This window comes from Hylobates moloch, unplaced genomic scaffold, assembly GCF_009828535.3.
Source record: "Hylobates moloch isolate HMO894 unplaced genomic scaffold, HMol_V3 SCAFFOLD_27, whole genome shotgun sequence".
Taxonomy (NCBI): Eukaryota; Metazoa; Chordata; class Mammalia; order Primates; family Hylobatidae; genus Hylobates; species Hylobates moloch.
Genome location: NW_026652302.1, coordinates 733,552 through 756,040, shown reverse-complemented (window position 1 = coordinate 756,040; position 22,489 = coordinate 733,552). Strand labels below are relative to the sequence as shown.

General features: G+C 43.8%; 1 protein-coding gene across 3 annotated transcripts in view; it reads left to right on the top strand.

Annotated features, from left to right (window-relative positions):
- The window catches only part of LOC116463086 (SAM and SH3 domain-containing protein 1), a 212,348-nt gene that overhangs the window by 184,690 nt on the left and 5,169 nt on the right, over window positions 1-22,489 (top strand). For all 3 annotated transcript variants that reach the window (XM_032146047.2, XM_032146045.2, XM_032146046.2), the window contains 9 exons: window positions 1,180-1,254; window positions 3,334-3,477; window positions 7,382-7,517; window positions 8,653-8,822; window positions 9,627-9,836; window positions 10,599-10,749; window positions 16,097-16,210; window positions 19,271-20,409; window positions 21,635-21,766. In XM_032146047.2, coding sequence (XP_032001938.1) covers window positions 1,180-1,254; window positions 3,334-3,477; window positions 7,382-7,517; window positions 8,653-8,822; window positions 9,627-9,836; window positions 10,599-10,749; window positions 16,097-16,210; window positions 19,271-20,409; window positions 21,635-21,766 — 2,271 coding nt within the window. The remainder of the gene's footprint in view (window positions 1-1,179; window positions 1,255-3,333; window positions 3,478-7,381; window positions 7,518-8,652; window positions 8,823-9,626; window positions 9,837-10,598; window positions 10,750-16,096; window positions 16,211-19,270; window positions 20,410-21,634; window positions 21,767-22,489) is intronic.

Genomic DNA, 22,489 nt, shown 5'->3' with positions numbered 1-22,489 from the left:
ATGTATATATATATTTTAATAAATAAGCAATGCTTGTAGTATATTAGGTTGGTGCAAAAGTAATCACAGTTTTTGCCATTGAAAATAATGGCAAAACTGCGATTATTTTTGCACCAACCTAATACATTGTACTTTTCTGTTCATTTCTTCCATTTAATATCTGTTCATTAGACTTCTCTGAGAAGCTGGTAATACAAAATATTGAAGTCCAAATTAAACTTTGATTACTGATTTTTAAAAAAGATAATTAGTTGTAACATTAATGTGCGTTGCGTGGCGTGGGGCAGTCACTCAGTGGCTTTTACTAGAAAAACAACAGTGAATTTGAACCAAGTTCTGCAGATACAAAAATCACTAAGATATAAGCAGTTCCGTGAAGTTTGCAACCACCTAAAAGAATAATAAAGTTTTCATTCTTTATAACATCAGCATTTTTCCTACTGAAATTAAAGAGTGTGGTCAAAGACAGTCACTGAATCAACCGTTTTCTTTCTGGGCAAATGTGGCGTCTTCATTCACTGAGAGAAAAGGGTCACCATGAATTAACTTGGGCAGTTCGATGGGAAAGTTACCAGCGTCTTTGGCTAGGATGGGGAAGCAATGAGTGAGTAATTCTCTTGGCCTGATTGGACAACTGTAAACATAACCTTTTCCCCCCCCTCTTCTCAGCGATTTAAAACTAAACAAAACGAAAGTCTGTTTGAAAAGCTTGCTGTTGGTGTCAGAGCCACGGGATTTCAGACCTGGGTTTTCAGGATGCCTGAGTACATGGATCCTCTAACACTTATCCCTTCAGTATCTCTACTGAATGTAACTGATGTTAGGGGAAGTTCTGTGCTGGAAACAGGGAATCTCACAGCACTGGACTCATGGAGGGGTTTTTGTTGTTGTTGTTTTTTAGGCTTTTTTTTTTTATAATGGTTGGTTTTTGCATGTTAAGGGGATTCTAGACCTCTGGGGTAGGCAGAGTTCCAGTGGCCTGTGAAAGGGAAAAATGAGTGAAGTTTCCTTATGACATGACTCATGTGTTTTTTTCTCATCATTTCTCGTTTTTTACTTTCATCCTGTCCACGTATTTGTGATTCAGAGATATCCTGCAAACGGGGACTGCTGGGTTGGTGCACTGCCGGCTGGCTTAAGCGTAACTGGAGTTTTTCTGCCCTGCCCTCTTTTCCACAGAGAACCTGCAGTTTTGGAGGATTTGACTTGACGAATCGCTCTCTGCACGTTGGCAGTAATAATTCTGACCCAATGGTGAGTAGCGTCAGAGGAAAGCAAAAAATATGGATTCAGGCGATGACGTTGACAATAGTTGACCATTGAGCATCTTTGAGAATTGATCCTGGGTACTGTTTTCCTTGGTAATCTTGAGTCACGTTTGGAAAAAAGCTCTATTTCACTCACCTTACAGACTCCACTGTTCCACGTGGAATGAATGATGACCACTCTCACTGCCATCTCCTTCCTTGAGTAGCACAGTTCCTTTAATGCCTTTGCTTCCGGTTTTCTTCAAGTAACAAATCCAGATAAGTCTGGCCTCTGTGGTCTAAGTCATTTTGCACATGGCCTTTTCTTCATGCTAGTTGCAACCACGTAACTACTACACACACATCGTGCCACGAAGTGGAGCCCTGTGATTTGGTCCCCAAGAGTATGTGCTGGCATTTTGGAACACCAGTCTTATTACGGGCCCAGTACCTGGCCCTGCATGGCCTATACTAAGCCTAGGGTTTTGTGGTCTGGGGTGTCCTGGAATGAACCCAGTCTCTGTGGGACCAAAACAGACCAGATTCTTCAGGGGTCTGCTGTCAGGCCCAGGTGTCTGCCCTCTCAGACCTGCTTTGGGGTCATAGTCTAGGGGCAACCCACCACAGTGGCACACGTTTTATTTCCTGAAATTTGCTTTCTCAGACCCCAAGGGTGAAGGTGAGTCTTTTTTTTTTTTTTTTTTTTTTGAGACGGAGTCTCGCTCTGTAGCCCAGGCTGGGGTGCAGTGGCACAATCTTGCCTCACTGCAACTTCCGCCTCCCAGGTCCCAGTTAAGCAATTCTCCTGCCTCAGCCTCCCGACTGGCTAGGATTACAGGCGCACACCACCATGCCCAGATAATTTCTGTATTTTTAGTAGAGATGGGGTTTCTCCATGTTGGCCAGGCTGGTCTTGAACTCCTGACCTTGTGATTCACCCATCTTGGCCTCCCAAAGAGCTGAGATTACAGGTGTGAGCCACCGCACCTGGCCTTTGGTGAGTCTTATATGTAGTTTAGCTTGTCCTTTGCATTGTGTCATAAAACTGTAAAATGAAGATTTCATGTTTCATATTTGTTATGATCATGGGTCAGCTAAAATACCCACCTGGGATTTTATTTATATGAAATGTTTTGAAAATTTCCTGGAAGAGAATTAAACAATTTTATTTGGTTATCAAATTATATTGATTCTTAAGCCAATAGTTTTCTGCTGTCAATCTTTTTTAGAAATGAGAGAAAATATGATTTTTTTCTTTCTCAGGGAAAAGTTTGTTGTTTCAAAAAAATGCAAACTAGAATGAGAGATGACCACAATCTAGCTTTTTAAGAGAGAAATTTACACACTGAGTGCTATAGTGATGGAAAGCCAATCAGATGTTGCTCTTCTAACGACTGAGCTGTCACCATTTGTTCTAACCTGTTTCTCAGGGCAATTCAGTAGTATTATCCCTCTCTTCTCCCCCATTGCTGGGATTACATGAACATTGGTTCATGTAAATCACTTTTTTTTTTTTTCTGAGAGGGAGTCTTGCTGTGTTGCCCAGGCTGGAGTGCAGTGACGCGATCTCGGCTCACTGCAAGCTCCACCTTCCGGGTTCACACCATTCTCCTGCCTCAGCTTCCTGAGTAGCTGGGACTACAGGCACCTGCCACCACGCCCAGCTAATTTTTTGTATTTTTAATAGAGACGGGGTTTCACAGTGTTAGTCAGGATGGTCTCGATCTCCTGACCTTGTGATCCACCTGCCTCAACCTCCCAAAGGTAAATCACTCTTTACTGATGAAATGCAGTCCCCTTGGGTGTTAAAAATAGTGGAAAAAATGTAACCTGATAAGAATGTACTAAAAGTAAGTAAAATAAAAAGTGACTCACATCCCACTTTAAGCAAACAAAAAGCCCTATAGTCAATAAGCTTTCATTTTTAATCAAAGTGATAAATAATAGCACTGACTTAACACAAGAAAAACTTCAAGATCCTGAGGAATGCCAATATGTCTGAGAGCTAGGACGGTAATGTTTTAAATAATAAAACCTGTTCTTCATTTTCTGCGACCAACAATACTTGCAACATTTTGTTTTACAGGGTAAAGAAGGAGACTTTGTGTACAAAGAAGTCATCAAATCACCTACTGCCTCTCGCATCTCTCTTGGGAAAAAGGTGAAATCAGTGAAAGAGACGATGAGAAAGAGAATGTCTAAAAAATATAGCAGCTCTGTCTCTGAGCAGGTAGGCAGCTACCTGGTGGAATGTTCCCTTGGTTCTTCCTGACAAGAAAAGCTGAGGATGGCCCTTCTGAGATTTTAAATGGTGCTAAATACACATATTCCTTGGGATTAACCTGCTCCAAGTCCATGCTTTATTTACGTAGAGAAACACTGAATTCAACACACGTTTATTAAGCACTCTGGGCTGTTCAGCACCGTGCTTAGTGCTGGGAATACAAAATACAGGACTTGCCTTCTGTGTACAGACAAGAGAGACAGACATGTAAAGAAATGGTTATTCTTCAGTGCAATAAGCGTTGTAAATTTGAATACAAAGGAAGGATTTTATTTTCTAAACTATGCCTTGCTACAAAATGAATGTTACCTGAATCAAACCTAAAACTTTTTTTTTTTTTTTGGACAGCAGACTTGTCAATCATAGCATAAGTTGTTCTAGAAGCACATAGCCAGTCTAAGAAATAAACTCAAAGTTCTTCCTAGGTACCAGGCTTTGGTAATAATGCTTCAGAGAGGGGTATTTTCCCTCATTGGCCCTATCTGTAGCCATGAAGGAAGGTATCACAGAATTGATTTTTCCCCCCTGGATCTATAATTTCATTGCTAGAGAAATGACTGTTTCTGTCTTAATTGCATGGGTGGAGGGAGTAAAGACAGTTGGAGAGCTGGGCCTCAAGGTAATTATGACCATTCAATTTTCAAGACACTCTCCTCTGGCACCTGTATAGCACTCATTTTGTAGCTTGTTGAAGTTCCTGTGTATGAGCTGGTTGTCTGCTTGAAACATGTAGGTAATGCACTTTATCTACCACATAAAAACAGCAGGGAAAGCAGACATTTTTGCTCAGCTGCTGCTCTCTGGTGGGCACAGTGAGCTAAAACCAAGCATCACCCCTGTGCGAATGACTGAACACTACCAGCCTGCCACCCACCTCACTTGATTCAAACAAAGCCAGCACAGCAGCTTCAGCTGATTACAGTGGTTCTCACGGGGATAGGGTCAGAGGCTATCGTTTTGCTCCCCCATGGACTCCAGGGCAATGTCTTTCAATGGTCAGACTGGGTTGAGGTGAAGTGGAGTGGATATTGCTGGCATCTAGAGCAGCAGTGCCCAATCATTTTGCACCAGGGACTGGTTTCGTGGAAGGCAATTTTTCCATGGAGCTGGGGTGGATGGTGGTTTCAAGATGATTCACGTGCATTACATTTATTGTTCCCTTCATTTCTATTGTTATTACATTGTAATATATAATGAAATAATTATACAACTCACCATAATGTAGAATCAGTGGGAGCCCTGAGCTTGTTTTCCTGCAACTAGATGATCCCATCTGGGGATGATGGGAGACAGTGACAGATCATCAGGCATTAGATTCTCATAAACAGCATGCAATCTAGATGCCTCGTGTGCACAATTCACAATAGGATTTGTGCTCCTACGAGAATCTGATGCCGCCACTGATCTGACAGGAGGTGGAGCTCAGACGGTAATGCGAGTAATGGAGAGTGGCTGTAAAAACAGATGAAGCTTGGCCTGCTCACCCGCCACTCACCTCCTGCTGTACGGCCCACTTCTTAACAGGCCACAGACAGGTTCTGGTGCGTGGCCCGGGAGTTGGAGAATGCTGATCTAGAGGATAGAGGCCAGGGACGCTGCCAAACATCTTAGCATGCACAGGACAGTCCCCACAGCAAAGAACTGTCCATCAAAATGATCAGTGCTCAGGCTGAGAAACCGTGGCCTATTAGACCTGCAGGAGATGTCTGGACTGCCTTCAATATGCCTTATCCATGATTTTGTTTTCTTTATCCTTTTCATTCTCTTGTCCCTGTGGGTGACGGAGTGATAGTGATTCTGTATTTCTTCCCAGCAATGAGGCAGTCAGCATGCTAGTGAAAGCATGCTACTAATTTAAAGCATTTTATTAAGTTTGCTTTTCCCCAAAATTGAAACAGCCACTAAAACTCTTAAGCTCATGTTCAAAGAGGTTTTCTGCTTTATGAATCATAAGCATAGAATTTTAATGTCAATTTGGCATTTTTCAATAATTTTACTACCATATAGCAATCTTATGTGCTTAGTTCTATTTTTTTAAAGCTGCCATTTCACATAAGTTAAGGAATAACAGAAATAACTGATCATTGTAAATTTTCTGTAAAGCAAAAATAATGGAAGGTTTTGTGTGGTTGTTTTTTTGTTTTTGTTTTGAGACGGAGTGTCACTCTGTCACTCAGGCTGAAGTGCAATGGTGTGGTCTTGGTTTACTGCAACCTCCGCCTCCTGGGTTCAAGCGATTCTCCCACCTCAGCCTCTGGAGTAGCTGGGACTATAGGCACGTGCCACCATACCCGGCTAATTATTGTATTTTTAGTAGAGATGGGGTTTCACTACGTTGGCCAGGCTGGTCTCGAACTCCTGACCTCGTGAGCCACTCACTTCAGCTTCCCAAAGTGCTGGGATTACAGGCATGAGCCACCGCGCCCACCTTGTGTGTTTTTTTTTTAAAAACTTTTTAGTAAATATACCAACCATTATGGTAGAGATATTTGTTTTCTCTGTTACTGCTATATGCCCAATACCTGGATTAGTGCCTGTTATTGTAGGTAATTAATAAACATGTGATGAATAAATTAATAACTTTTTAAAGCATTTGAAAATATATCAGAGACCCACATTTACTATTGCTGTTTTTCAAACTGCGTGCTTTTTTCAGAAGCATTACAGAAGACTTTAATGGGAAAAAACTCACTTATTTTATGACGCAGAAAGGAGGAATGAATTTTTTTTTAAAAGGAATTCATACTTTGGAGCTTCAGTAACTTCCTAATAATGTCAGCTCTAGTTTTCTTTGTTGTTTTTGAGGTCGCTTGCTCACTTTCCTCACACTGAAAGCACTAATGTGTGTTGGATCAGAAGCTGCTGTTGCTGATGTCCTCAGATGTTTGCAGGACCTGCGGAGCTGTGTTAAGGCCCTTCTGATGATTCGGCAGCATGCAAACAGCAGGTTTCATTTAGCTGGTTTTGTGCTCACGTGGCTGTGGCCATATGTAATATGCCAGAGACTTTTCTATTTTGGCAAGTAAATAATTCTCACTGCAAACTTTCTGAAGTGCGATATCGTCTATTGATATAGCACCACGAATCAAATAAGCATGCTATACTCAAATGTGCAAATAAGGAGCTGCTGAGAGGATAATACTTAGCTACTCAAAATGCAGAAAGTACTGCTGAGTCACTCCCATCAGGATCCTGGTGTGAAAGAGACTTCCCAGCTTTTTACTGACAACACTTTAGAAAAGTGAAAGAAGCTAAAACTTTAGAGTGACATATGGAAATTTTATTGTAGACTGGAAAATAGTATGTTTGCTGTATATTTGGTTTTTAAATTCATGTTTCTTTAGCCAATGCCAATAATTTGTATAAATAGAAATATAAGAATCTAGCCAATTTTTTTTTCAAGGAATACACTTTTTTAAAAGTGCAAATGTTTCCTATCCAAGTAGATTAAATATTCTCTGACTGCACTTCCAGGTATTCCATTAATCATGGATTGTACTTGATCTACATTTGAAGTCCAGCCTTGCTACTGGGCTTTTGTGTATGCTGAGTCTCTAAACCTTTAAGTATTTTGTCTGTGTGGTAGACAGATTTTTTTTTCTTGGAGATTCCAAGAATATCTATTCGAGAATGAGAAATAATATTTGAGTGCTTAATAAATAGTAACATTGGCCACGACTTTAAAAGTAAGCAAGGATGTCAGTTTAAAAGGAGGAGAATATTGGTTATGGAATCAAATATGCGTATAGATTGATTTGATTGATTTCATTGAAGGCCAAGTCGCTGAGAATTACAAAACAACACCTGTCCACTCTGATGAACTTCTTCATTTTGTTGAAACCCATGGCAGGACTCGGGCCTTGATGGAATGCCTGGCTCCCCTCCGCCTTCACAGCCTGACCCCGAACACTTGGACAAGCCCAAGCTCAAGGCCGGGGGTTCTGTAGAAAGTCTTCGCAGTTCTCTGAGTGGGCAGAGCTCCATGAGTAAGTCTAGTTTGTCATTGTGATTATTTTCTTTGGCGTTAATATCTGACATATACTGAGCACTAGGTTCAGGCAATTTCAAGGGGAATAAGACCAAGTCCTGCCCTTCAGGTGCTATTAGAGAATCAGACCAGCAAACTCTCTGGACTCAGAGTCGTGTTTGTTTATTAGTAGACATGCAGCAGCAGCAGCAGCCCAAAAGAGGAGGTGATGAATTTTGATTGGAGACAATAGGGAAAGCATCTCAGAAGAAGGATCTAGAGAGCAGGGGGAATAAGCCAGGGAGACAAGCACATGAAGATGACCAGCAAAATAATGGGAGTGGGGAAGGGAGGGGAATTTTATATGTGACTGATAAATTCGGGCCAATGGTAGTTGGAGTTGGCTGAATGGTATGAAGGAAGAGATCAACTTTTTATTTTGTTTTAATTTTTATTTTTGAGATGGTGTCTCCCTGTCTCCCAGGCTGGAGTGCAGTGTTGTGATCTCAGCTCACTGCAACCTTCGCCTCCCTGGCTCAAGGGATCGTCCTGCCTCAGCCTCCTGAGTAGCTGCACTACAGGGGCATGCCACCACACCCGGCTAATTTTGTTGTAGAGACAGGGTTTTGCCATGTAGCCCAGGCGGATGGAACTCCTGGACTCAAGCGATCTGCCCACCCCGGCCTCCTAAAGTGCTGGGATTATAGGCATGAGCCACCGTGCCCCAAGATCAGGTTTAAACCTACCACTTTAAGTTCTTACCCTTTTGGACAAATGACATGACTGCTCTGAATTTGTTTCCTCATCTGTAAAATGGTTAGAGAGAGTATGCATTACCACTGAGAGGTCACGAATGTTAAGAGCAGAGTCTAGTGCCTGGTCCTGCAGTGTCCTCCATGCGGGATCCTCCGTGCCAGATGGATTCCCAGGTCATGAGGGTAACTTGCTGTGAGTCCCCTGTCCAGTGAGGAGATGAGGGATAACACTCACAGAATTCATAACTGGGCCCTGCCCTGGTCCTGTAAGAGGGTTGTGGCTCAAGGCTTCCTTTCTGTGGGCCTTTGTTTCCTAATCTGCCGTACCTTCAATACCTTTCTGCTTTGCTGGGTGGGAAATCTGGATCTACCCGTGTTCTTCCTGTGTTTCCTGTACAGGTGGTCAAACAGTGAGCACCACCGATTCCTCAGCCAGCAACCGGGAAAGCGTCAAGTCGGAAGATGGGGATGACGAAGAGCCGCCTTACCGAGGCCCGTTCTGCGGGCGTGCCAGGGTGCACACCGACTTCACCCCCAGTCCCTATGACACAGACTCGCTGAAGCTCAAGGTATCTCTTTCCCTGGCCTCAGAGTAGCTAACTGGGCTCTTCCATTTCTCTAGGAGGCTTTCTTTCCTCCTTACTGTTGAATGCTGGGCTACTATGGTACAGACTGGACAGTATCTTGGCTACCTCCATCACTGGTCTCCTCTGTAGTGAAAAGCAGAACAAGATCCAGCCAGCCCTCGAGGCAGAGGGAGGGTCTTGTGTTGATCCCTGGGTTATCATCACTTCACCCCTCTGACCTCAGCTTCCCTCTAGAATTCCTATTGCACACCCTCCCTCTCCCCACCTGGCTCCCGCTCCACACACCTGGCTTCTGTGTTTCCTCCATCTGAAGAAAGATTTCTGCCTTCTGTGTGCTCAGAGATACCTTTATGGGACAGATGGGGTTCCACAAAGTGTGTGCAGCCATGACAGGGCCGGGATCGCCACTGGTTAGGACAGGTGGGAAGTGCCTTCTCTAAGAAGCGGGAGCCCTCTGAGGAGGGAAGGCTTTCAGAGTGCCGGGTGGGCAGCCTGACTGAGAGCACCAGGGGCACCCCAGGCACCCCTGGTTCTGCAGGGCAGGAGGGTGGAGGAGCTGTGACCGGGGGCCTGCGTGGAATTGCGTACAGTCAGAGACACCTGTCTGGCCTCTGCCGAGCTCACAGTCACATCCTATGCAGGTCACTCAGAGGGGTGACTTGTGGGACCCCGATTCTGGCCTTTGTGGCATCTTCACTTCTGCATGACCTGTGTATCTGGCAGATTCAGGATTTGTACGTTCATGGAATGTACCTAATGGAAAGATCTTTGCTCCCTGGGCCACAGAAAGGAGATATCATTGATATAATCAGCAAGCCACCCATGGGGACCTGGATGGGCCTGCTGAACAACAAAGTCGGCACGTTCAAGTTCATCTACGTGGACGTGCTCAGTGAGGACGAGGAGAAACCCAAACGCCCCACCAGGAGGCGACGGAAAGGACGACCACCCCAGCCCAAGTCTGTGGAGGATCTCCTGGATCGGATTAACCTAAAAGTCAGTCGCTTCTGATTCTTGTCACACACTACCCCCTCACTGCCTTTTTCTCTCCTACACTAAGCAAGTGAGGGCATTTTTAGGGTAGGGTTGGGGCTGATCTGTGTGGTCCAATAAGGGCAGCTCGTTACTATGATGAGCATCCATTATTCTACAGAAAGAGTTACCAGTTTTCCAACACTGCCTTTGACCTCAGCTATGGGTGATAGCATAAGCCCCGGGTCAAACCTTGCTGCTGGAAAAGCTGTAGGCAGAAACTCCTGGCACCTTGATTGCAGCTAGCTCCACAGGGGCCACGAGGAAACTCTGTGCCCACCTCTCTCCCACCATCACTCCAAGCGTCTACTACCGTGAGTCTGCAATGAGAGATTATGTTTCCTCTTTGCAAAACTCTTGATCCTGAGGAATTCAAAGCTGGGTTTTAATAGCTCTGTAAATGGAGGAGGAGTCTCCTCTGTTGTGGGCTCTGTGGAGGTAAAGGAATTAGCTCTTATCAAGAGTACAATTATAGTGCAAGCCAGCGGACTCCATCACAGCCTGCAATGTACATCTTCCTGACCCATGATTAATAAAACACCCTGCTTGCCTACTAAGCCAGAGGACTGGGATGTACAGGATCCATTGCAAATGATACTTACTAATCTTTTGATTAGCCTGAAGGTGACTATGGGAACAGTGTGTGGGTTGCAGGCTAGTTGGTGGTGGTGTTATCATGTGTCTGGGCTGGCTGACTCCCTTCTGTCTTCCTTCTCCCTCTCACAGGAGCACATGCCCACTTTCCTGTTTAATGGATATGAAGATTTGGACACCTTTAAGCTGCTGGAGGAGGAAGACTTGGATGAGTTAAATATCAGGGACCCAGAACACAGAGCTGTTCTCTTGACAGCAGTGGAGCTGTTACAAGAGTATGACAGTAAGTCCCTGTACACACAGAGGTGTTCCCTGTGAGGTCCGCCACAGCAGGCCCCACGTACACTGCCGGTATGTGCTTAGGTCCCTGGAGTCACTTATTCTGTCCTGTTCTTTCCCAAGCCAAGGTCAAACAGCACAAATCATAAATTCCCAGTGCAGACATGGGAACAAAAGAAAACCTCACGTGCCGCCGCCACCTTTCTGGGCATGTTTCTAGGTGATAGTTGAAGAGGATTCTGCACTAAGTGTCTACAAGAATGGAATTACAGTTTTCCCAAAAAAATGGGTAGACTCCACTTTCGGTACTTTTGAGATGTGCGGCCTCCCGCAGGCCATTGTGACAGCTGAGCACAACAGTGACTGTGACCAGCTGGGAGGCTTTTGCTCAGCTAAGGCTTGGTTACTTTTCAGAGCACACGAGGAGTTGTGTTCTTATTGAATAGACTGGTTAGTGAATAAATGAAATTCATCAGCTTTCGTTAAAGGAGGAGACGTCTCTCCGCAGTGAATATGTAGAGCAGAGAATTCCATATCGATTGGCTTTCAAATTCCCAACCTAAATGACAGCTTATTTTTACAGCCTGTGAGCAGAATCATCAGTGAGCTCACAGCTTTTATGAAGTCTATTTGAATACACCATATCCTTTGCGCCATTAACTCAGTCTTATCTTGCTCTGTATTCTTCAATCTGCCATCAGAAATATTCCTGAAATCGTTCATCTTAAAGGAGTATCCTTTCCAGTTACTGAATTCAAACGCATTTTCCTTCAAGGACTCTGCTTCAGGGATATCAGTAGCTAATAGCATTTCTGTTGCTGAAAGACACACCAAAACCATGGTTAATGGTGGAAAAAAGAATTATACATTACTGAAATGTATCAGGCCTGAGAAACATGGAAGCAAGCGTCATTAGGTGAAATTCACTTCTGCTAAATAGGCAGTCCCTCTAAATGAACTGATAAGCTAGAGAAACACACACCATCAGATAGATGTCTGGGCCTAAGATAAACAGGCTGCCTTTAGGGATAGATTTGGAGGCAATTGTGACTCATAGTTAATATCACTTTATAACAAGGTCTTTTAAGTATTTGATTGCCCAAGAGACACGTTGGGGTCTGTGGCCAGGTTGTGTGTAAAGAGACTACACAGTAACTGGTGTAGCCTACCAGCTCAATTAGTATGAATCAGTATTAAATCATCTATTGTCCCGAACCACATCTGCCCAGAAACAGCTCACTTGCTCTTCCTCAGTCACCAAGAATAGCTGGGGTTTTTGTTTTGTTTTGTTTTGTTTTAGAGACAGAATTTCACTCTCGTTGCCCAAGCTGGAGTGCAGTGGTGCGATCTTGGTTCACCACAGCCTCCACCTCCCGGGTTCAAGCAATTCTCCTGCCTCAGCCTCCCGAGTAGCTGGGATTACAGGCATGCACCACTACGCATGGCTAATTTGTGTATTTTTAGTGGAGATGGGGTTTCACCATGATGGCCAGGCTGGCCTCAAACCCCTGACCTCAGGTGATCCGCCCACCTTGGCCTCCCAAAGTGCTGGGATTACAGGTGTGAGCCACCGCATCCAACCCACAGATGGTTTATATATACTCTCCAGTACATTTCCTTTATCATCCACAGCTTTGGAGGAAAAAAGCTAACTCCTGAGTGTAAGGCAGCAATCTGTGCTTAGACTGTTCCATGCCACTTTGGCTGAGACCCATCATTCCTCCTGGGATCACGTCCTGAGATTTTTGTACCAAGGAGCATTTTGTAGGAGGGTATCGCTATCCATCAGGTTGCTAACCTGGAAGGTGAAGAAGACCTCTTTGCCTCTTCAAACATTCCATTATGGATCTATTCTGCTCTGGTGTTTAGAACCTCCCTGATATATAAAGTTGTACTTCCTTTTATTGGTTCTAAAACAAAGGCTTCAAAGTCCCAGAGGTACCCATTAGTGCCAAGAGTCAGGGTCCAGACTTTTCCTAGCATTATAGGATTTTACATCCAATACAGTTAAAGTCATCGTGGCTAAGAAGTAGTGCCTCTCTAACTGATAACTTAGATCATGATAGGTTTCTGTCAAACCAGATTTCTATACACTAGGGAGATACAGAGGTCTACTGAGATCCTTGAAGATATGTAGGGATCTTGAAAGGTTTCTAGCTTAGCCATAACTGAGAGCAAAAAGTACATTTCCAGCACTACTTGGAAGTCAGACCCGTCCAGCCTCCCTCGAAGCGTGGGAAAATGCCAGCCTTTTAGGGTTCCACTGGGAAAAGACTCTAATTGTCAGATGGCTATTCCTTACACCAAGCCCAGACCCACTATCTTAGGGCTGACAAATGAAAGCCTCTTACAAATTGCTAAAAGAATTTTTACTTGTGGTAAAATACAGATAATCTAAAGTTTTCTGTCTTAGCCATTTCTAAGTATAAACAATAACTTGTATAAGAATTCTAATCAGGAATTATTTCAAACATGCAGAAAAGTACAGAGGAAAAGAAAACAAACATATGCATGCACATGTTTAAGTTAATGTTTTGCCATATTTTCTTCATTTCTTACATCTTAAGAAATATGGTGTAAGCCCATGGAAAGTCCTGCTTTCAAAGAATCTCATTCCCTTCTCTTCTTTCCCAAGGTAACTGCTCCCCAGGCAATGGTATGTGCCCTTGGGTACCACTACCTTTTGATGTTGGAATATTCATAGGTGTCTTAGCATATTCTGTGTGTGTGTGTGTGTGTATGTGTGTGTGTGTGTGGTTGGTGAGGCTGGAGGCAGAGAGAGCTTAGCCCAAGCAGAGTCCCTTTAGGTCAAAGTTCAGGTCATGCTCAAATGGGGTTTCAGCCTTACAACCTAGCACTTTGCTGTGATTTGACTGTGAGAATTTTCAGGTTTCTAGCTCATCTTTCTTATCTTTTGTACCTTGGCACCAATGCTGACAAGTGTGGGAAAAGGTCATGGTCTTGATTCTGCACTACAGAGGAGAGGCACCTCACCTCTTTTTCTCTTCTCCCTAATGAAGACGGCGATTCTAGCCCCCTTCCTTATGCCTCATGAGTCTATAAATAGAACTGTGGTTTTCAGGTGACAGAATTGCTCCCCTCCCTCTCCAAAATAATTTCAGGTATCCTGCTGTATTTGGTGAGGCTGGGGTCCCCAAAGATGCAGGCACAGCACATATTTCCATGCTGCAGCAGGAGAAGGTCTTCTGTGTTACTCCCACCCCGCACTCTGGAGTCTGTTTTGGCCACTGTGGTGCACTGAACCATGTCACTAGGGACAGAGTACTCTGACTCCTCTCCCTGGGTTGTAATGGATAGCACAAAGCCCTCATTTTATAAGTATCATTTTTCTAAATAACATGCTAGGCTAGAACAAAGGCCACTGCAAAGCCACAGGCTCTTCCACACAGTGAGGACACCGCTCTAGAATGTTCCACTTTTAGGTGGTCAGGGGGACAGTATCTGCTCTTGTGCTTCCAATTAGTTAATTTTTCATTAGTCATTTTAAAAGTAGCACTCTTAATTTGGGATTCTAATTGAGGGACTTACGCTGCCACGATCTCTGCTGTAGTTGGGGCTGTAAAATGCTTTCCCCGTGAGAAATGCAAGCAGGAAGTGGTAGACAGCCGGAGAGCTGCCAGAGCCTTCCGCCTTCCTGCATTTTTATTTTGATGACCTGAGAAAAGGCATCACATTTCTGGCTTATTGATTTCTTTTTTTCTGTGTATGTGGTTGGAGTGGGGAAGTTGGTGGGGGATGAAAATAAAGCCATTCATCATTGCAACTAGCTATTTTGTATAGAAAATGTTTTCTTGGTTTCTGTCTTGTGTGACCAAGCACTTACTCTGCATAATAATGCAAAGATGTTCTGCGTGTAACCTCATTGTCCCATGTAAGGCTCCACGTGCCCCTTCTACAACATGCCGGGTGATGCTGCTGGGGTGTTGAAGGCCCTCGTGGCTTTCCACGTGATTTCCTTGGGGCAGATTCACTCAACAGAAGCATCTGATGCTGCTCTTGATTTTTTTTTTCCCCTCCAGCTTTGTTGAGGTACAGTTGACAAATAATGATGCTTCTCTTTAAAAGCCTTTCTCAAAATGAGGTCTTCCTTTTTTTTCTTTATTTTTTATTTATTTCAATAGCTTTGGGGGTATAAGTGGTTTTAGGTTACATGGATGAATTATATACTGGTGAATTCTGAGATTTTAGTGCACCCATCACCTGAGTAGTATACATTGTACCTAATATGTAGTTTTTTTATCCCTAGACTCCTCCCACCCTCCCCCTTCTGACTCTCTGAAGTCCACTGTATCCTTTGTATGCCTTTATATGCTTATTAGCTTAGCTCCTACTTACAAGTGAGACCGTGTGGATTATGGTTTTCTACTCCTGTGTTACTTCACTTAGAATAATGGCCTCCAGGTCCATCCAAATTACTGCAAAGACATTATTTCATTCCTTTTCATGGCCGAGTAGTATTCCATGGTGTATAGGTACTGCATTTTCTTTATCCACTCAGAATGAGGACATTCAGCTTTCAGTCATCCATTTATCTATACCAGCAAGCATGTATCTGTTATTCAGCTTCCAAGTTCGAGGGTTTCCTAAACTTTCCCCAGCTTTTACTTATATGCAGGAGGAAAAATATGCTGGCACAAGACAAAGGGAGAAGCAGAAAAAACAACCTCTAACTCATCCCAAACAACAAAAACAGAAAAAGATTTGCCACTGGCCTCTCCTCAGTTTTGGGGTTTGTACCTCGTCTTGCCAGCCTTACTCTTGCTGAGCTAATACAAGAGCCCCCAGCACGTGTCCCTGAGGGCTAAGAATGCTCCTAAATGCTAAAAAAATTTATTTCATTTGACACTTTAATATTAGCTCCCAAATTTGGAAAGTTGGCAACATAACTATCTTCAAGCACAAGTCTTACAGATCTCCGAAAAACGTATGAGCCAATCTCACCTTGTGAATGGGGCATTTATTCTCTCTTTGCTTCTCCTTGATGGTGCTATCACTCAGAAGGGACTGGGAGCCCCACTGCCGAAACAACACTCTACCTTTCTCCTTTCCTCGTAGCCCCAAGGCTGGAGTCAGCTTCTGTTCGCATAACTTAAAAGGTGTCAACATACTCCAACTGTGTGCTCTCTCCATACTTATCTTTGTGCGATGAATACCTTATTGGAAGAAAAGTTGTGATCACACTAGTTCATTTTGATCTCATCTATTTTAAGATAAATTGTTCTCTTCCAAAAGCTCAGGGCAGTAACTGAGGATAAAGTCGAGATCTGTTGACTCTGAAACCTGTGCTTTTCATTCCCCTTGTTGATTTCATGGTGTGTTCTCTCCTCTAGGTAACAGTGACCAGTCAGGATCCCAGGAGAAGCTGCTCGTTGACAGCCAGGGCCTGAGTGGATGCTCACCCCGAGACTCAGGATGCTACGAAAGCAGTGAGAACCTGGAAAACGGTAATGTCAGCATGAGTCGCTGGGAACCTGCTTTGACAAGTACTGATTTCAAAGCACAGTTTTCTGCAAAAGGACGATTCTATTCCTATCATGAACTCAGCAATCATCATTTCCTTTCTGACCTCTACACCCTTCTAGTCCAAGTTAGCCTCCTTAGCTATTCTCCTAGCTGCTGGGTGAGGTTAATAAATTCCGTGTAAAATACGTGCAGCTGTAAAACCTAAATTGTGTGTCTCCTATGCCCTTTTCTTTATGCAATAAAAACCAACATTTGAGTGTTGGGAGCTATTAGGTCCATAAGGAAAACAATTTACTAGGTAGACCATCCATCAGGGTCACACCAGCAGCAGTGTCTTAAATGCCTCGGCTGCACGGCCTGAGTGTCGACGCAGTTACTGCAGGAGAGAAGGACTGGATGGCCACATGTCTTGTTTGTGGTTTCTCTGTACAGCCAGTCAGGAAGTAATCCGTATGAAATTTCAGAAAACGTGCTTGTCTCAAACAGAAAAGGAGTCTTAAGTGGTATGGGGTCAGGTGGGCCAAACGTTCCATGGATGGCTTTGTGGTTTCCTGTTGTGACCCCAGAATTCCCTTGTAGCGAGATGAGAAACAGTGGTAAGAGGCTCATGCTGCCACAGTGACGTAAATCTCTGTCAAACTCTTGAAGGCCGTCATAAAAAATGCCCAGGTTTGATAGTTTTTAGCAGCCATTGGAATACTATCTAGTAGCCCATGTGTTAAGATATTTACTGAGCACCTACTAAAGCAAACTTTTTTGAAACTACAGGTTGTACTTTATTAGTGGGTCATGAAAGCAGTTTAGTGGGTCATGGACAGCAGTTTTGTAAGACAAAATAGAATACAAAATATCAGAGAGCATCCCCTAAGATAAAGGTTAGCATTGTTAGCACTGTCACTTGTAATCCTTGTTTCAGTTATGTCTGTGTGTTTGCGCTTGTGTACATGCATGTGTGTCTCTGTGTACTACATGTTGAATGTAAAATGTATTTCTTACTGGGAGTCATGGGAAAAAATAGTTTGAGCACCATTGTGGGCACCAAAACTAGGGCTAAGGACAGGAAAGTGGGTGTCCAGGATGCAAACCCTAAGCAGGTGCTCACTCTCGGGTACCAGACTCTGGGCATTCACCTCCTTAGAGTTTGTCCTCTGGGCACCTTGTTTGCCTCACTCTAATTCCAATTCTAAGAAGCATCTTGGGGACCTCAGAATTTGAGCCATGACGCCCTGCTATTCAAGGTTTTCTATCAACTTGGGAAGATAATCGTTCTCCCCAAACTATATATAATATTCAGACAGCCTCGGTCAAGACAGGATGCAAAACCCACCTAGTATCCCAGTACATCCTCAGTTTCAGTAAACATCAGAATCCTTATGTAGCTCATGTAGGTTCTGAAGAATTTTTTTTTTCTCTTAATAACCTTTTCATATCCAAAACTTTTCAGGAAATTAATTCCCCCAACTGTTGGTGATTGGTAAGGATCTCACAGATATCACTGGCAGAATTTTTCATGCCCAAACGAATTCAGGTGTACCTGCTGAAGAACTAGATTGCTAGCGAACCATACTTTGAACTCAAAGTAAGTTCAGGGATCTTTCTAATATAATGCAGAATGCAAAAATGGAACTTTTATATATAGTTTTATATTGGGAGTTAAGGGAAAAGAAAGTCATATTTCTAAAATTTATGCTAAAGAGGTTCTAATAATTTTCTATTTCAATCTACTTTTAAAATTTGATGCGTTTTTTTTTCTGAAGAGGTATTTCTTCATTTATCTGTGATGATTTTTCTTTTCTTTTTTTTTTTGAGGCAGAGTCTCGCTCTGTCGCCCAGGCTGGAGTGCAGTGGCGCGATCTTGGCTCACTGCAAGCTGCACCTCCTGGGTTCACGCCATTCTCCTGCCTCAGCCTCCCGAGTAGCTGGGACTACAGGCACCTGCCACCATGCCCGGCTAATTTTTTGTATTTTTTAGTAGAGACGGGGTTTCACCATGTTAGCCAGGATGGTCTCGATCTGACCTCGTGATCCACCTGCCTTGGCCTCCTAAAGTTGTGATGATTTTTCTAATAATGAAAAGTAGGACCATGGTCAGTATCTTCAGTAGTAGCACTAGGCTGATGATCTTTATGTAACAACAATAATATCCTACAAATGCGTAGCATGTTGGTGTTTATCAGTGTGGAACATACAGGTGGACAAAAATGTAACAAGGGACAGTTAATCTGTGTGTGTGTGTGTGTGTGTGTGTGTATGTAAATACTGATGAGAACAAAGCATTCAGCACATTGCCTGGCCCATGAATTGTAAGTTCTTGGCAAAGCTTATTCAGCAGCGGCAGTTTAGTATCAATTATCAGTCGTCAGATAAGTAGATTTTGTCTGGTTGATAGTTCAAGTTATCAGTCTGACAGTTGTAACTAGGACTGTTGCTTTGCTGGGACCTAAAACTTCATCAGTATTTTGTAGATTTTCTTTGGCAAAGTACTCACATAAGTCTACCTGTCTGTGTCCAGGTCGGTTGACTGTTTCTAGGATAAATTTATTGGAAGGAGGGGCTTCAAGGAAGGTGCGATTTGAGTATTCACTGATCACTCTGTAGGGGATACCATTTATAGAACCTGTTCTGAAATTCAGTCCAGCTCTCCTTTTCCATCATGACCTTGAAAAATTGTACTCACCCAACAAATCCCATCAATATGCGGTATGATGATCAGCCTCTTTCCACATCGATTGCAGCGGGGCACAGACTTAAGCCAAGATTTATTTTACTGCTTGACACAGCATATTTCTTTCCCATGTAACCCAATTAATTTCAGTCTTCATGATTCCTTTAATAAGACTAAGAATTCTTTCTAAAAATAAAAATGGAACCATAATAACCCTCTATCACCCAATGTCATAAATGGTGATTTTATGTTTTTAGTGTAATTGAACAATAGGATGTGGGAGTTGGAGATTTCAATTATGTTAGCACAACTTTATGCATCCGTTTGATTGACTTGCTTTTAAAATGTGATTGTAAAGTGTTCCCTTGTCTCACAGGCAAGACTCGGAAAGCTAGCCTCCTATCTGCCAAGTCATCCACCGAGCCCAGCTTGAAATCTTTTAGCAGAAACCAGTTGGGCAATTACCCAACATTGCCTTTAATGAAATCAGGGGATGCACTGAAGCAGGGACAGGAGGAGGGCAGGCTGGGCGGTGGCCTCGCCCCAGACACGTCCAAGAGCTGTGACCCACCTGGTGTGACTGGTTTGAATAAAAACCGAAGAAGCCTCCCAGTTTCCATCTGCCGGAGCTGTGAGACCCTGGAGGGCCCCCAGACTGTGGACACCTGGCCCCGATCCCATTCCCTGGATGACCTTCAAGCGGAGTCTGGTGCTGAGCAAGACGTGCCTCCTGAGGTGACAGAACCGCCCCCTCAGATTGTACCCGAAGTGCCACAGAAGACGACTGCCTCTTCCACGAAGGCCCAGCCCCTGGAGCGAGACTCTGCTGTCGACAATGCATTGCTACTGACCCAAAGCAAGAGATTTTCTGAACCTCAGAAATTGACAACTAAGAAACTGGAAGGCTCAATCGCAGCCTCTGGTCGCAGCCTGTCACCCCTTCAGTGTTTGCCCAGAAACTATGATGCTCAGCCTCCTGGAGCTAAACACGGTTTAGCAAGGACACCTCTGGAGGGCCACAGAAAAGGACATGAGTTTGAAGGAACACACCATCCCCTGGGCACGAAAGAAGGGGTGGATGCTGAGCAGAGAATGCAGCCCAAAATTCCATCACAGCCTCCACCTGTTCCTGCCAAAAAGAGCAGAGAACGCCTTGCTAACGGACTCCACCCTGTTCCCATGGGCCCCAGTGGGACCCTCCCCAGCCCCGATGCGCCATGCCTGCCAGTGAAAAGGGGCAGCCCTGCCAGCCCCACCAGCCCTAGCAACTGTCCCCCAGCACTGGCTCCCAGGCCTCTCTCAGGGCAGGTGCCTGGCAGCCCACCAAGCACAAGGCCGCCCCCCTGGCTCTCAGAGCTCCCCGAGAACACAAGCCTCCAGGAGCACGGTGTGAAGCTGGGCCCAGCTTTGACCAGGAAGGTCTCCTGTGCCCGGGGAGTGGATCTAGAAACGCTCACTGAAAACAAGCTACACGCCGAAGGCATCGATCTCACGGAGGAGCCGTATTCTGATAAGGTATCAAAGGTCTATTCTGATAAGGTATCAAAGGTCCTGGGCCCACCGCATTCACAGGCCTTTGTTTGTAGAAGTCAGGCAGCCAGGTGAGATGAACCCACATCTGAAGCCAGCCCGGTAGCCAGCCCAGTGGACAGAAGACACCTGAATCCACGTGTCCACAGCTTACTTGACGTGCATGTGTTCAGATATTGACACCTCCCCATTTCATCTCTCCGTAGGTAAACCGAGGTTAAAAATAACCTGCATGAAGACCTCTTAGAGGGCTTACTAGGAGCAAATAAAATAAATGTGGACAAAAGAACCCTATTCAGATGTGATAATTGTATTATACAGTTATCTGTAAGGGTAATGGGAAAAAGATAATATAAAATCCCCCATTGTACCAAAAACATTTAGCTCTATAATGAAAAATTATTTCTCATTCAAAAAAATGAGATCTACCAATACTAAGTTACTCCAAAGACAAAGCAACGCTATCAGATACGGCAGTACTTTACTCCTGGAAATAAGGTCCTATTAGGATGCATTCCTGAGAGTCCTTTATTATAAAATTCTCATGACAAGGAATGCCTTAGAATAAGATCCTCCTCCACCTCCCTGACCCTCCTCGATATTTCCTGAGTGCATATCTTTAAATAAAAAGTAGTGAGAATGACCATACAGTAAATGCTGGCCTAGCGAGCTGGTGGTATAACTTTTGTAGCAGATGAAGCGCAAACAGTTGAATATCTGTAAAGCAGAAGCTAGCCCTTCTCTCCTGCAGTTTAGAAGACTCTCTTCAATAACATTAGAGGAGTTGTATTTTGCAAAATGATCCGATTGAGGTGAAGGCATTGGCCTGAAAAATGTAGCATAATTGTGTTCTGCCTTAACTATGCTTCAGACCATTTTCCTAGAGCTCATCAGTACTTAAAGATAAAGATGTAAAAGTATTCTCTCTGAAGCATTCATTCCTGACCAATAAAGAAAATATATTCATTTCAAATTAAAACTTTTGGGTTGGGCGCGGTGGCTTATGCCTGGAATCCCAACGCTTTGGGAGGCCAAGGCAAGAAGATCGCTTGAGCCCAGGAGTTTCAGGCTGCAGTGAGCCATGATCAGTCACACCACTGCACTCCAGTCTAAGTGACAGGGAGACCCTACATTATATGTGGTGTATCTTAGGGAAAGAAAAACAAAATCCTTACAACTCTTGATGTCACATTCCTGTTCTCCCTGGCAGCATGGCCGCTGTGGGATTCCTGAAGCCCTGGTGCAGAGATATGCAGAGGACTTGGATCAGCCCGAGAGGGACGTCGCCACCAACATGGACCAGATCCGGGTGAAGCAGCTTCGGAAGCAGCACCGCATGGCGGTGAGCAGCCCACAGTTTTCCAGCTTCCTGAGGCACATTTAGTGATCACGCTTAGTGATGAGCATACTAACAACTGCCAAATAGGCAAGGGCTTCCGTAGCTATGGAAAGGAGACAGCTGGGGAGAAAGTAATACGTGGTCAGCCTAGAAATGTTTAAAAAAACACTTTCAGAAAGAAAAAAAAAATGAAAATTATCCATAATCCCAACACTGTGAAAAACTTCTTAAACATCTGTCTAGTGCTGGGTGTGATGGTGCACACCTGTAATCCTAGTTACTTGGGAGGCAGAAGCAGGAGGATTGCTTGAGCCCAGAATTTTGATGCTGGCCTGGGCAACATAGTGAGACCCCATCTCTTAAGAAATAAAATAAAATCCGTCTGAATGACACAGTTTCAGTTACAAGCATAACTTCAGGAGATCTATTGTTCAACATGGTGACTACAGTTAATAACAATGTATACTTGAAAATTGCTAGGACAGCAGATCTTAAGTGTTCTCACCACAAAATATAGTATGTGAGGTAATGCATATGTTAAATAGCTTGATTTAGCCATTCCACAATGTGTACATTTATCAAAACACCACATTTTACACCATAAATATACACAAGTTTTACTTGTCCATTAAAACTCTGTCTAATCATTTGTCTGCACATGCATAATAGTAAAGGTATAGTACCGAAACCTGATTGTTGGCTATTATCAGATCATGAATCTGTTTC